At 34.0% G+C, this 14010-nt stretch overlaps 1 protein-coding gene across 10 annotated transcripts in view; it reads right to left on the bottom strand.

Annotated features, from left to right (window-relative positions):
* DOCK9 (dedicator of cytokinesis 9) overlaps positions 1-14010 on the bottom strand; it is a 118002-nt gene that overhangs the window by 54953 nt on the left and 49039 nt on the right. For all 10 annotated transcript variants that reach the window (XM_031613746.2, XM_031613747.2, XM_031613748.2 and 7 more), the window contains exons 6-15: positions 12304-12399; positions 11550-11684; positions 10206-10380; positions 9232-9299; positions 4902-4976; positions 4660-4800; positions 4128-4328; positions 3868-3990; positions 1217-1299; positions 688-810 (exon numbers count right to left, since the gene is read on the bottom strand). In XM_031613746.2, coding sequence (XP_031469606.1) covers positions 688-810; positions 1217-1299; positions 3868-3990; positions 4128-4328; positions 4660-4800; positions 4902-4976; positions 9232-9299; positions 10206-10380; positions 11550-11684; positions 12304-12399 — 1220 coding nt within the window. The remainder of the gene's footprint in view (positions 1-687; positions 811-1216; positions 1300-3867; positions 3991-4127; positions 4329-4659; positions 4801-4901; positions 4977-9231; positions 9300-10205; positions 10381-11549; positions 11685-12303; positions 12400-14010) is intronic.

The raw sequence follows: 14010 nt of genomic DNA, 5'->3' as shown, positions 1-14010 counted from the left end.
AATAGGAAACAAGCAAAAGTAACATCCTGAAACTACTGCAGAGGAAGCAGCTGCTAAATTTTCCCCAAAGACTAGCCTGTGCTGTAAAATCACTTACTCAGTTTAGAGTCTTGATTCTTACTCCAGTAGCTCAAGCCTTAGATGTTACAATCTCTTACCAAAATTCCTGCACACAGTTTCACAAACAAGACACTAAAATAACCAAGGGTATTTCCTTCATTCACAAAGTGAAGTGCTGCAGTAGGCAAATTTACTGTATTAACTTCAAAATCAATAATATCATTGCAAGCAATTTCAATGCTATGTAATCTTCAATGAAACCTTGAGAAAGTTGCTAAATTGGAGTTAAAATCCCTCTTACGAACCTCACCTTCTTGTCAGATTTGATAAATAAGTGTGACATAAAGAAGCTATAGGAAATGCCTTCTGAGATCTGTGATTGTTACCTGTTGAGATTGCTCAAATTGATACAATTCTAGCTAGCTGTTGCACAACAGAAGTGGAAGTGCTTTTGCAAAGCAATTAGAATTGCTCTAATAAACCTAAATATTTCAGGCCTTGAATGTTTACGCAACTTCCATATTTGAAGTGAAAACATAAATATATACATCAGAAGATGATCTTCAACTGAAGCATCTAATAACCAAAACATTTATTTATAAGATAAAGCAAGAAAATGAAACTTACTTCCTGAAATCTGCTAACAATTTCAGCATGTCTTCATTTGAAAGTTTATTACTGTCTTGTCTGAACAGAGGAGAAAATCTTGCATTTTTGTCCAGCATTCCTGAGGCATCTTTAAATAATGTCCTGAAAGTCAAAATTTGCTTTCAGACGTGTTAACACAAGTGTTGCAATTCTCTTGAAGAAATGTCTTTACTACAAATTAGAACACGTTGTACCTCCCTTTGTACTAAGTATTTAATACTCCTTTCATTGTAAGGGATTTTTAATATAACCTTTTAATTCACAGTAAAATTAAAATGTTAACAATGAAGAACAGTTCTTAATACTCAATAATTTGAACAATAATGTGATGAACTTTTACCTCTTTTCTGCTACAAAGTTGAAGTTTGTTTGCTTTTAAGAAATCTTTGTGCACTTCAAAGTAAAACAAAAACAATGTTTACAGCAGATTACATTTTAAAGGGACGTGCAGAAGATAATGGTAAAGAAAAGCTAGGAAAATATATAGATTGGCAAGGTCTGTCCTTACCTGGCTGCCCAGGCAAAAGGCATTCTGTATTGACCTAATCTCTGGCATGCCTGCTTAGCATTTTTCAAAACTTTCTGTGCAACCTGCAAGTGACATAAGAAACAGCCATGTTTTAAAAGAAACGTTGTTTTTCCATCTCTAGTGTACAAGAAAAATCCACATATCAAAAGTCATGTAAATCATATGAATTAAAATACCTCTTAACTGTTCATTCCAGGTTAAGCAAGGCCTGCTAAACTCACATTTCAAGTGATTTGATTTCAGCCTTCTTTAATATGTACATTTTCAGTGATTGATAATCGGAAAAGAGGGTGAGTTGGGAACAAGGGAACAAACCACCAAAGTAACTCACTCCAATTATAAAACCACTATACATATTCATTAATATCAAATCAACATCTGAGGCAAATCTTTTGATTTTATAATATATTTTAAATAACTATGCAAACAGAATATTTAGATCAACAAATTAGCATTCTGTTTTTCAGTGACAGAACTAACATCAATTATGGGAAAAAAATGGCTAATAAGAAGAATGTTCCTGATTATATACCAGACTCATGTGGAAGCTAGAGAAGAATTCAACTGCTTTTTAAGACAGAAATGCTACTCCAGACAAAAATAATTATTTTTCACCCACTTGCTCCCCTATTCACTACCCACTCAGTATATGAGAACACATTCCTGAAGATTAAGTATTAAAATACCCTGCCCACGGCTGGAGAGTTTGGAGCTCAATGATCTTTAAGGTCCCTTTCAACCCAAGCTATTCTATAATTCAATGAAATCTGACGCAATGTTTGTATTACAAGTACATATAGCATATAAGAGAAGAGTTGTATGAAGATCACATGGACAGTCTTAATCAAGTACATTGTAAAACTGCTCTCATTAAAATGTTCAATTTGTTTTTGTAAACTGTTCAGTGAACAAACTTCTGTTATGCTGAGCCAACAAGCAGAGCTAGAAACCCACTTGTTGGAAATGTTCAACACAGAACTGAAATATTTCAGCTGAAGCAGAACCTTCTGACAGAGCAGTAAGTTTCTCTTTTCTAAAAACCAGATTCCCACTTGTGCAGAGCAAAGTATTTGTTAGATGCAGGAAAAGCCATCTCTGATCTATGCTGTTGACATTATGAATAATTGTACTGCTATGCCCTTAGGGTCAACTCTCAATTATCTTTCCCTGTAAATAGGGAGAAATTATACATAGAAGTACAGAACCTTAATAAATAATTACTTATTAACAACAAGTAAGCATTTAAGGGAAGAAGAACAAGTGATTTCTTAGCTACAGATTGTTTTGCTTCCATTTTCCTTCTTGACTGGAGTAGTAATTCTGCTCATTGCACTGACATATGCGGGAGGCTGACACAGCTGGTCAGTACTGTTCTGCTTTTGTTTCTAATTAATTAAGTCAAACTAAATTCAACTGTATAAAGTTATAAGCAAATGAAAACCAGAAATGGACAGCACAAGTTAATATAACAATGAACGTTCTTATTTGGTCATTCCTATAACACAGGGCAATGTAATTCTAGTGCTCAGCATCAAATTTTGGAAACGCTTGGGCTTAATTAACCCTCCTGTGTGGCTCAGGCCCAAGACCACCAAAAAGCAGTAGCAGTTTTGTTTAACTCAGTAACGGTATGCACTTCAAAAACAGACTCCTAAAATACAATGCTGCTGTTTTCTAACGATAGCTACAAAAAGTCTCAAGTATTCCTGGAAAAGCAAATCAGTAGCCTGTTCTATACTAAGATCAAGTGAAAAATACAGTTTCTTAGATGTAGCTTAGCCAGAATTAAAACAGCAGGACAGAACAATGCTCCCCTGGAGAGACTGAAAGTTAACCCTTCCTTTGTTCTTTTCAGTAGCTGAAAAAAGGGGATACATAAATAGTACCCAGTGTTGCCTAAAAAAACCTTCTCCCTTAACATCCTGATCCAACTATTTAAGCATTTCTGTAGCCAAAAAAATTAAAACACTGTTACTCCAGTGACAGACAAGAAGCAATAACTGACAACGCTTCTTGCTAGGATGTTTCAAGAAGTGTTAAATGGTACATTCTAGATCTCTGCAAACTTAAAATGTTTCAATGGTTAATTTCCAGAGGTGATGTGGAGTTCTTTCAAACCTACAAAGCACTTCAAACGTAAAAGCAGTGGTCTAGTGATCCCAATGGTTCTGAAGAAAAATAAGTAAGAGTATAGACAGGAAAGCTACAGTATTGTATGGTCACTAAAAACCAAGCCAAAGTCAAAAACAATTATTATAGTAGATGAGATGCATTAACTAAGATAGGCATATAGTTAATTTCTGACCTATATTTAACATTTCATTGTTCAATAGTTTTCAACTCAATTTTCACACTGAAGATAAATATTTCATTAAATCAGTCTATTCAAAGACATTAAAAATATATGTGTTATTCATATATCATAATCATTCAGTACAAAAAGCTGAATAATTTTCATAAAAATATGCTAGAAATGAAGCTTCAATTAATAATAGGTGGTACTAATAACTAGAACTTACTATATCAAATCATCATCACCTATGGAAGAAGTAGGTTTCTGACTAATACTTATTAATTTCAAACAATCTTGCCTCAGTACATTTTCAGTGCCACAAAAGAAGATAACATACCTTTGCAGAATCTGAACTTTTCATGTATGGTTCAGCACAGTGTGTAATACTTCCCTGTAATACTTTTTCTATTCTAGCCACAAGGAAAATGTCTGGATGAGGACATGTGACTGAGAATATTCCCTAAAAACAAAACATGAGATAAATATAAAAGGAAAATGGATACAATCTTGATATCACATAATGGAACGACATGTGAGATATTAAGGAAAACTCTCCCCTTCTAAACAGAATTCAAGCCAGGTCTCAATAACCCTTACCTGCTTTGGATATTGTAATATTGTTTCGTAAGTGTCCTGAATCCTGTGTGAACCATCACCACTGCCATTCATCATTTGTTGAGCAGCACTGCTTATCATGTGCCGTACTGAGTTGTGGTTCAAATCAACATGGAAATCTGCTGAAATCTTCCGATTGATTTTAATATCAAATAGTGATAATGTGACGAAGAAAGGTTCTACCTACACATTTAAAAAAACAGTGACGTGTCATTGCTGGCATCTATATTACCATAAACAACATGTATGAAAGGAAGATAAGCATTATTTCTATAAACAAAGGGCCACTCCAGATAGTACTGACAAGGTATAAAGGACAGAAAAAGAAAAATTTAACTTTCTACACCACAAGGAGATTTGTAACAAAGCTACTTATTGTATGATTTAGGCTCTCATTTTGATTTAAGAGTAGGAAAAAACAATCCAAGTTCCTGAGTTAGAGTAAGAAATTTTGCCATGGATAACAGTGTCAAGAAAGCATTGAAGACAATATTAACAGAAAATAATTATTTACATTTGTTGTTGGTCCTTCTTCATTTTCAGCAACACAGCTTTGCAGATTGAAAGATAAATCGTTACACTTCACAAGTATTTTTTTTCCAAATTTCTCTTCAAATGGCTTCACTTCTGGTTCAATACCAGAAAAGTCAAGTTTCTTTAAAAAGACAAAAGAAAAGGAAATCTAAGTATGTTGGTTTTCATTCCAAAAGGATCAAGAGAAAAGAAAATAGCATGCTTCCTCGTAAAAAGTCTAACCTGTGCATCTGGATCCAAGGCAAAAAGTTTAACTCTGCTTTCACTTTTGAGCTTGATTTCTGCTTCTCTGGTACTCTATCCAAAACAAGAAAAAAGGTTTAAGTATCATATAGTAAATGAAAATACTTTACAGTTTCATTCCTTTTTTTTTTTTTCCTGTGATGTTCAAAGCTTTAAATGCTTTTAATTCATACACTCTTCTCTCTCCAAACTACAAAACTCATAGCATCACAGAATCACCAAGGTTGGAAAAGACCTACAAGATCATCCAGTCCAACTGTCCGCCTATCACTAATAGTTCTCACTAAACCATGCCCCTCAACACAATGTCTAAGTGTTCCTTAAACATCTCCAAGGTCAGTGACTCCTCCACCTCCCTGGGCAGTCCATTCCATCACCTGACCACTATTTTAAGGAAATATTTCCTAATGTCCAGCCTGAATCTCCCCTGGCACAACTTGAGGCCATTCCCTCTAGTCCTAAACTCCTACTTAGTTTAATTTGCTCCATCACACCCAAGTAAAAAGTGAGAGACAGTTCCTTTCCTCTTACATCTTTCTCAGTCACCAAAATATAGAAACCCACTAACACCAGCAACTTGTAAGTTTCCAAATTCATGGAAAGTATACTCCAGTGCACTCATGCACGTTTAAGTCTTTCCTTAAACAATACATAATTTTCAGAAAATGATTTAATTGTAAAAAACAAAGTATGAATGTAGGTTACCCATTACTAAGAGCTGCAATGAGACCACAATATTTCTTAGTAAGCAACAAGTTAGCTAAGTTAAGAAATGTGATCAGAGGCTTCCCCCCTCAACATTTTTTTTGTTGTTTTTTTTTTTTTTTTCCTTGAGCTTTACTGCCAAATAAGTGGTTTTCCTGTGGGTAGATGAAAACAAAAACAAAAGCAAACCCAAACCTTTCTAAAGACAAAACTCCCACACAGAAAAGTTACTTTGCAGAGCTAGTAGGTACATCTATCTTGATCAGGATTTGTGGGTACCTACATATTAACATTTAAAATAAAGGAAGTGGAACAAAATAGAAGGTGAAAACTGGTATTATATATAGTCTTCTTTTCCAGAAAAAGGTCTTGTACGATTTTTAAAGTCAGAAGAGATTAGAAATGGACATATCCCTGAGCCAAAATTAACAGGGTAGTAGAGTTGCCATTCCCAGAGCGTAGCTAAACGGGATACAAAGTAATACTTTATGGGCAGGTGTCTATCTTTGGATCATCCTGTACAACTTTAAAAGATTTTACCAAACCAAAATGCTCATCGCTGACCATCAGCTGGAATATCTACATCTGCTTTGTCAGGTTGAAGAAATTCCTAATATTCCTCAAGAAAAATAACAAACAACAAACTACCTCTCTAATAGCTCAAATCTTATTACAGGCCAATAATAATAATTATTATTATATTATATATATATATAATAATAATCGACCTACAGGATGCGTAAAAGAAGAGGAACTTTTGAGCTGTGATTTTGAACACGGATGGCTCAGTGGATTTAATTTACTATGATCTTTAGTGGGCAAAGGAGAAATAGGCAACAGTTGCTGTGGAAGACACGAATGATACACTTGATTCCAGCAGAGTATTGGCACATTTTGCTTGTTGAGCAGCTGGTCAAGATATACAAGACTAAACTGTGATGAAGTTTAAAGATGACGAGAAGTTAATGAGTATGTCTTGGAAAAAGAATAGTCAATGACAAGAGCTGAAGAGGAAGACGACCTAGTCATAAGAACAAGACAGAAATGCCTTCAGCTAAAGCATATTAATTGGTTTTAGATTTGTTAAGTGTTTTTACCCACTAGGGATAAGACAAAAACCATATATTTATGATGGGCAGATGGGAGTTGGTCAGAAAAAAAGAAATGAAAATATACTACATATACAGTCATCAACTCTCCCTATAGCTTGGCAGTGACTAATTCAATTTCCCCATCAGCATAACAAGGACAATGCTTTCCTACCTGAGAACATACTGAGAAATGTAACGGTTAAGCAGGTGCTTGGCCATACTGATTATAACAGCAACACATGCATTTAAGACCAAGACTGTAGTTGTTTTTTGGGTTTTTTTTTAATATTTAATGAAGATTTGGAAAAAAAAAGATCTGTATTCACTCTTGGTACTTAAATTGCAGATAAAAGAAACATGAAGTAGGTAGGACAGACATTCAGCTATGTGTGTGTACATGGCACGTTGAAGTGCACAGAACAACCTTATTTGATGTCATAAAATAACAGCTGTTGACTTGAAAAAGGAAGTTTCAGAGATTTACTTACAAGAGTTAAACATTTTCTATGAAGACTGCTTTTCCTTACTGTGAGATGCTCTAAAATCACTCCTGAAGGAATTTCTCTTTCCTCATAAGGATATGGGTCAATTACTTTGAGAGTCTCCTCTCAGAACCAACAACAATAATAGAACAACTTATCTAAAAGAAGGCCCAATGCCTTAAAAGTCTTCCACTGGGCAAAAAAAAAAAAAAAAATCTCCCCCTCCTCCCCAAAGAAAACCATACACAAAAAACACACACACAAAAAAACAACCCACCAACAGGCCAAAAATAATAGTTGAAAAGACAATGCAAGAAAAAATAGAGGACAAAAATCCTCAAAACAAACAGCATTTATACAAAATATTCAAGTTAAGGCGTAAGAACATAAAAACGCAAGCAGGCAGAAGTTTCCCTGTTCTTCTCAGGGAAAAAAGGGCTAGAAAAAAATGCATTAGAACAAATAGTAAATGTGAACTTGAATGGGAAAACCAAATAGTTTATTTTGAAGGAAACAGAAATTTAAACAGGTTGTATCCACAGGAAAAAAAAAAAAAAAAGGCAGTGCTTAAAGAGCTGAGGAAAATAACATGCTAGAAAAATATCTAGCTTAGAGGGTATGGAAAGGTTATGGAAACAGGAAGCAGCATTTGTTTTACTAAAATTATATGCAGGTGCTACAGCCCACAGTAAGAGTTCACACCAGAGGTTATATGGAACCTAAGTATTCTGAGGCTTCAACAATAAAGAAAGAAAAGTCTTCCATACAGTAAGAACATCTTTTTATATTTGTAGCTGAAATTATTTTTCCATAGCCTCACATAACCATGCTGTTTGATACTTACAGCTCTTCCAAGGTAAACTTGATCGTATGCACCAAAATCCCAACTAATTTCCAAATGCAGCTATAGCTGGGGTTAACATAATAGTTTTTTGTATGGATGTACAAAGTTTATTATGGTTATACTAAGAACTGTCAAAGAACCAGCTTTGGTGCTAAAAACCTGTTACTCTATTCTGAGTTTTTTGACGTACTGATAAATAGTGAACATTTGTCTTACTGCTTGGTCTTGATTTATACACTGTACTCCTTCTGGAGTAGTGACTAGGTCAGACAGACCCTCTGAAAAGAACAGGAGAGCATTTTAAAGCATGAACAAGGAGAAAAGCTTTGAAACTGCAAAAAATAGTATGCAGCTTGGATTCTGCAACTACAATAGAAGAATGTTACTAGCTCCAGTCCCTTCATAATTCAACAAAAATTTCTCCCCATAGAGTGTTCACAAAACTTACTTACATCACACAAGTCACTAATATAATGAAGTCTGCAAATTGGCTATGGGAGAGTAACAATTATTTTCTGTGCATTGCTATTCAATTTCTTTTTCTATTTCATCTTACTTATTAGACATTGTCACAATGGAAAAATGTTCACATTGTCATAAAACATCAGCTGAATAATCTTTTCCAGATTTTTTTATGGATATGTAATAACGGAAAGGTTTGTGGAGTTTCATCTCAAAGGCAATACAGGACTCTACAACACTTCTATAAAAACAAGATTAGAATACAAGAACTATGTCAATACAGGAAGTATCCATGATTTTGCAACCTCATTACAAGCACAAGTACTTTAAAACACATTCACATCATTACTGTTATTAAGCTTCTCTATAGTTTTAACTAAAAACTTTACTTTAGCATAACTAGATCAGCGCTCTAGCACTTACCTGTACGTAATAAAACAATACAAATTATGCAAAATATAATAAACTAAAAAATAATTAAAAAATGCAGCTTTTAGACAGCATATAGAGCTGCTTTAAATAAATTTTGAAGACACCAGCCAGGTTGCTTCCAACAGAAAAAAAATAATAAATGGAGAAGCTCAATATCTACTCCAATTGACAAGAGCTTTTGAACTACCACAAACAAACTGGAAGGAAACAACTCACCTTTACTGGAAGTTCACATGACTAATTACTATACTTAGTATTTCATACCCCGGGTAATCATTTACTATATAAATTACCTTTGTAATTTCAGGAAAATAACTGTCAAAACTACTTGATGAGCTTTCCATTTTGCTTTGTTCATCATCTGCAATTAAAACACACATTAAAAAAAGACTTCCAAAATTCTGAAGAAAAGCTATTTCTGAGTAGTTAGTTTGTAACTCATATCCTCTCAAAATAACAACTAACATAAACAGGTTGTAGTTGACTCCATCATTTTACTTTGATGCAATGACTTCTTAAAAGATGCAATCACTTACGTAAACTGGTAAACTAGTAGTTATTCCTAATCTTACCCAGAAAACAGTAGTTTTAATACTAATTTTGCGTGATGAAAGAAGATGCTCTATGAACAAATTTATGTCACTCTTTCCGTGAAGAACTGTAACTTGGTCTCAAAACAAGTTCCCTCTGTACAGATTTCCAAGTCTACTTTTCAATGGTTACTGGAGTTACAAAGCAATCATTCTGTTAGCTATAAGCATATTCTGGTTCTAAGGTCAGTTGGTGGTCACTGACCAAAATGTCCTTCACAAAGCTGTAGGCATCCCTTTTTTTATTTGATTTTGTTGCAAACCTATCGTGTTAAGTTCTGAAAGTTACATTTAAGTACCTTATGTTACCACAATGCCTTGTTCTGTCTAGAGTGGACACAGAATAGATTATTCCATTTTCAACAGTCTTTTATGCTTTTTCAAACAAGTCCCTCCTCAGTTTTCTCTCTTCCTTAAAGTACTTTGGTGATGATTCTTCACTATGGGTTCTGTCGTCTAGACTTCTGTCAGTCTCATTGTTCTCTTCTAAACTTTACACAGGCCAAATCAATAAAGAACTGTGCTATACTCATGTCAAATGGCCAAAATTCTTATCATTACAACAAACAATGAAAAGACGTACAATTTCTTATGACCAAAACAAAATTTTGGCAGCCTTTATTTCTGAACGCACGTGTGCAGCCATTGTTGCCAGCGTTGCAAGAAACCCTGCTTACCTTCATGAGATTCTCCATTTCTCTTTTCTTGCATTGCAGCCTCAAAGTTAAGCTGAAGGATTTTGTTCAGAGTGTTTATCCATTCTTCCATTTCAAGTTCACTGTCTGCAGCTAAAAGGTAACTACTCTTGTCTTGCATCTTGAGTTCAAATGCAAAACGTCTGACTTTATTGTTCTACAATAAAATAGAAGATCTAACGATTACATCTCTATATTCCACCTACTCACAAATCAAATTAAGCTAATTTATCCAACAATTCTGCATTTCAGATTTTTTAACAGTCTGTACTTTGAACAAGTGCATTACTATAATGCAACTAAGCAAAATAAGTTTATCAGAAAAGCAAAAGGAAGAATGCACTATAAGAACTAGAAAACGAAGACTACAAATGTGTTTAGGAACTGGTTTTTTTTGTTTGATTGGTTCAAAAACATGAATGAAAGTAGCTGTAGAAGAACTGGCTGAAAATGTAAAGTAAAATAACTTGTGTAAACCTATATATACAACTTGCAGTATGAATAAATTTACTATAGTTACAGAACTTTTTATGTGAAGTGCCTATTAAATATGTATCCAAAAACTCTATTACAACATTTGCAAAAGAAAATCCTCTGTAGAGCTGTTGTATCTCTTTGCATAAATCTTCAAACAACTTTATGCTAAGAAAAAAAATATTTAAAAAATAGATTTCAATTAAAGTTAACAGAACTCTAAAACCCAATGTTTTTTTCCAGGTATGCTGTGCCCAACAAAACAGTTACATAATTTACTGTAAATACATAACAGAATCACAAAAAAAAAAACCACCTCTTTTCTTTGGCACTTGCTACAGACAAACATTTTTTACCAAAGCCCGTAACTTTTTTTAATAAAGAGAAGCACATACAAGTAATGTTATGAAGGTCAAATGAAAGCATCTGGAAGGATGACTGAATTTAATACAATTCCCACAACACAAATCCCACACAAGAAGCTATGTAAAACATTCTACAGCCCATGTAAGAACAAAATGTAACTGAACTTAACACTAAATTTTTTTTGCAGTCATTACTTTGCCATAATTTCAGGGTGTTATTTTATGCCTTTGTCTTAAAATTCTGTTCGATATTTTTGAGAAATATTTGACATCAACCAATAACTTCTGCTGCTTTCAGAAACATTTTTCAAATTCAGCTTCTTCCAATTTAAAATCTAGTTCACTGTTTTTGCAGCATATGCAGTTGTTTGTCTGCATAGCAGATGCTTATCTATGACCAAAGTTATCTGCATTTTTTTATTTTTCTAAATTAATTTCACATAACATGCAGAATTAATTTAAGAGCAAGCAGAATATTTCTAGTTACCTGAACCACTCCCATGCATGAATCCAGAAATATAGATCCTTTAGGTTCTTTTGATATTTTTTCATCTTTGTAGAAATTGAGATTATAGGATCCATCACCAAGTTGGATTAAGTGAAAAAATCTTCTTTTAAATGACTAGTGGAAAAAAAAGGTGTAAAGAAAAAGAATTATAAAGACTGGTATTAATCAGTTTCGTGCAATAAAATATAGAAGTGCTATTTACACAGTCAGTTACAGAAGAAAAGCTTTTACTTGCATGTAACCTAATCAGTATCGTTAGAAAACAAGGCTGAAATCAGTAAAACATAAGAAAGAATTTTTAACTGAAAAGTCTCCAGTGAGATTTTACTGCATTATCTGAAAGTTTTTTCTACCTCCTGGTTGTTTTAACTTACTCTACAGCTATTATATGTGAAATAGGTATTTATTGTGATAACCATTGGTTTCTAAATAAAGATGCAATACAAACAAGAATTTGTACTATGTTGCCTGTTTTCTACTATTAACATTCTAGGGCACAGGTGAGAAAGGTTTTTAAAACACTACGCTTCTCTCACCTCTCACACACTTAATTTTAATGCATTTTGTTATTTAGGCATATTAAAAAGAAAGACTTCACATACAGGCATCTCTCATTCATCCTATGCTATTTTTGCTACAAGTAAAGCACATGGAAATGGACTTTGCAAAGGCACAGTGGTAATTTAATAAGGGTGTTCATTCCTCATCATGTATAGGACACTCATAAACTTACTCTCATTGTCACACTGATTGCACTATTCATGTTGCCTTTGTACAGCCATCCTTGTTTTGTTATTCCACCTTTCTGAGACCCAAGAGATGCTGCATCCTGGAGATGAAGGAAGGAAGGAAAAAAAGTTTGGCATCACAGACTGAAACTGTGACATACATCAGCAAATTTCAGAGGTTATTTTTTTAAAGATGGAATAGCTATGTTCAAAATGTAAGACAAAAATGCTTTATAAAATTATGTATCTTTCTAATTCTAACTACTTTAACTAAAGAAAAGGGATGAGACTGACCTCATCTAACTTTTGATATGCAACATGGCCATACATAGGTTTTCTCTATGGCCAGCAGGATGATCCAAATAGACAGATGATTAGAGTTTTAGATAGCCAAATATTAGACAAGATAAATTCCCCTGAGAAGGGCTAAAGATGAAAAGCTCAACAGAATTTACTCTGTAAGCTTTCTTTGTGTATTCCAATCTCACATTACAGGAAATATTAGCAATTTCTATTATCAGAAAGAACAATATAAGATCATGCTTACCCAAAACTTCAAAAAAGATTTCTCAAACCATTTGCTTTAATACACATTACTTCAAAAACATTTCTTTTTTAATAATTTACAGAGAACTAAGTTCTTATATTCATTCTGGTCATTTGCATTTCAGAACCCAAGCTTCCTAAGACAAAAAAGACCAAATTTGTCAGTAGTAGCAAGTACAAGAACAGCAGATCCTGTGCATGTATCAGTCAGCACATGCACTGCCTTTATACCACTTACATCTGCCAGTTCGTGAAATTTGGAACTACATCCAGACGCACAGGACGTTACTAACTACTGAAAAGTAGTACTCTGCTATTGAAACCAATCAAAATGACAGATTTACAACCTCCACATAATAAATATTAAATCATCAATTCAAGCAATCATTAAAAGCAGTACCACACAGACACTACCATTGCTTGTAGTTGAGGTAATCTGTTCTGACACAAAAAAACATTAATTAATTAGATTTGTAAAGTTTCGACCATCTACAGGAAAAACTCTCATCACAACCAATCGTTTAAAATCAGCTGAGTGTCCAATTGAAAACAAAACCACAAAAAATTGCTCAACTGCCATCACCTACTTCTAAGTCCTTTCCTCTGTTATTAAGAGAAAGCAGCACAGAAAGTAATAACATATGAGTGACACAGTCGTTAGTTCAACAGCTGAACCAAATTTTGACTAATATTCATTAGTTTCTAGAACTAAAACAAGAAACATTCTGTAAGACCCTAGTTAATTTATTTACAGCTTATTTATTCTGTCTAGCTTGCATATTTATAAGCATATGCACAAATGAACTTCAAAAAACTGCTAACAGAAGGCAAAAGTTGTGTCGATACGTTCCTGCAAAAATTATAGTCTGCCTGAAAGGAAATCAGGTCCAGCAAGCATGACATAGTTGCCAACTTTCATAAGACCTGACAGGTGTCCCAGAAGCAAGGACTAAAAATACTAAATTTTCACATGCCTCCATGAATCTCACTCTTTAAGCAGTGCAGCCTACTTGTTTCACATCTTCAGTTCATTAGTCCTTCTTCACTCTGTTCTTCGTTACCTAATTCTTCTTGCACCACAACCCAGATACAAAGACAACTGAAGGCACTGGGTTTCAACTATATTTCTCCTGCTACACTGGTGGGAGTTATCCCCTCAGAAAGGA

The sequence above is a fragment of the Phasianus colchicus genome, chromosome 1, assembly GCF_987193195.1.
Source record: "Phasianus colchicus chromosome 1, bPhaCol1.hap1.1, whole genome shotgun sequence".
Taxonomy (NCBI): Eukaryota; Metazoa; Chordata; class Aves; order Galliformes; family Phasianidae; genus Phasianus; species Phasianus colchicus.
This window is presented reverse-complemented; position numbering and strand designations above follow the sequence as displayed.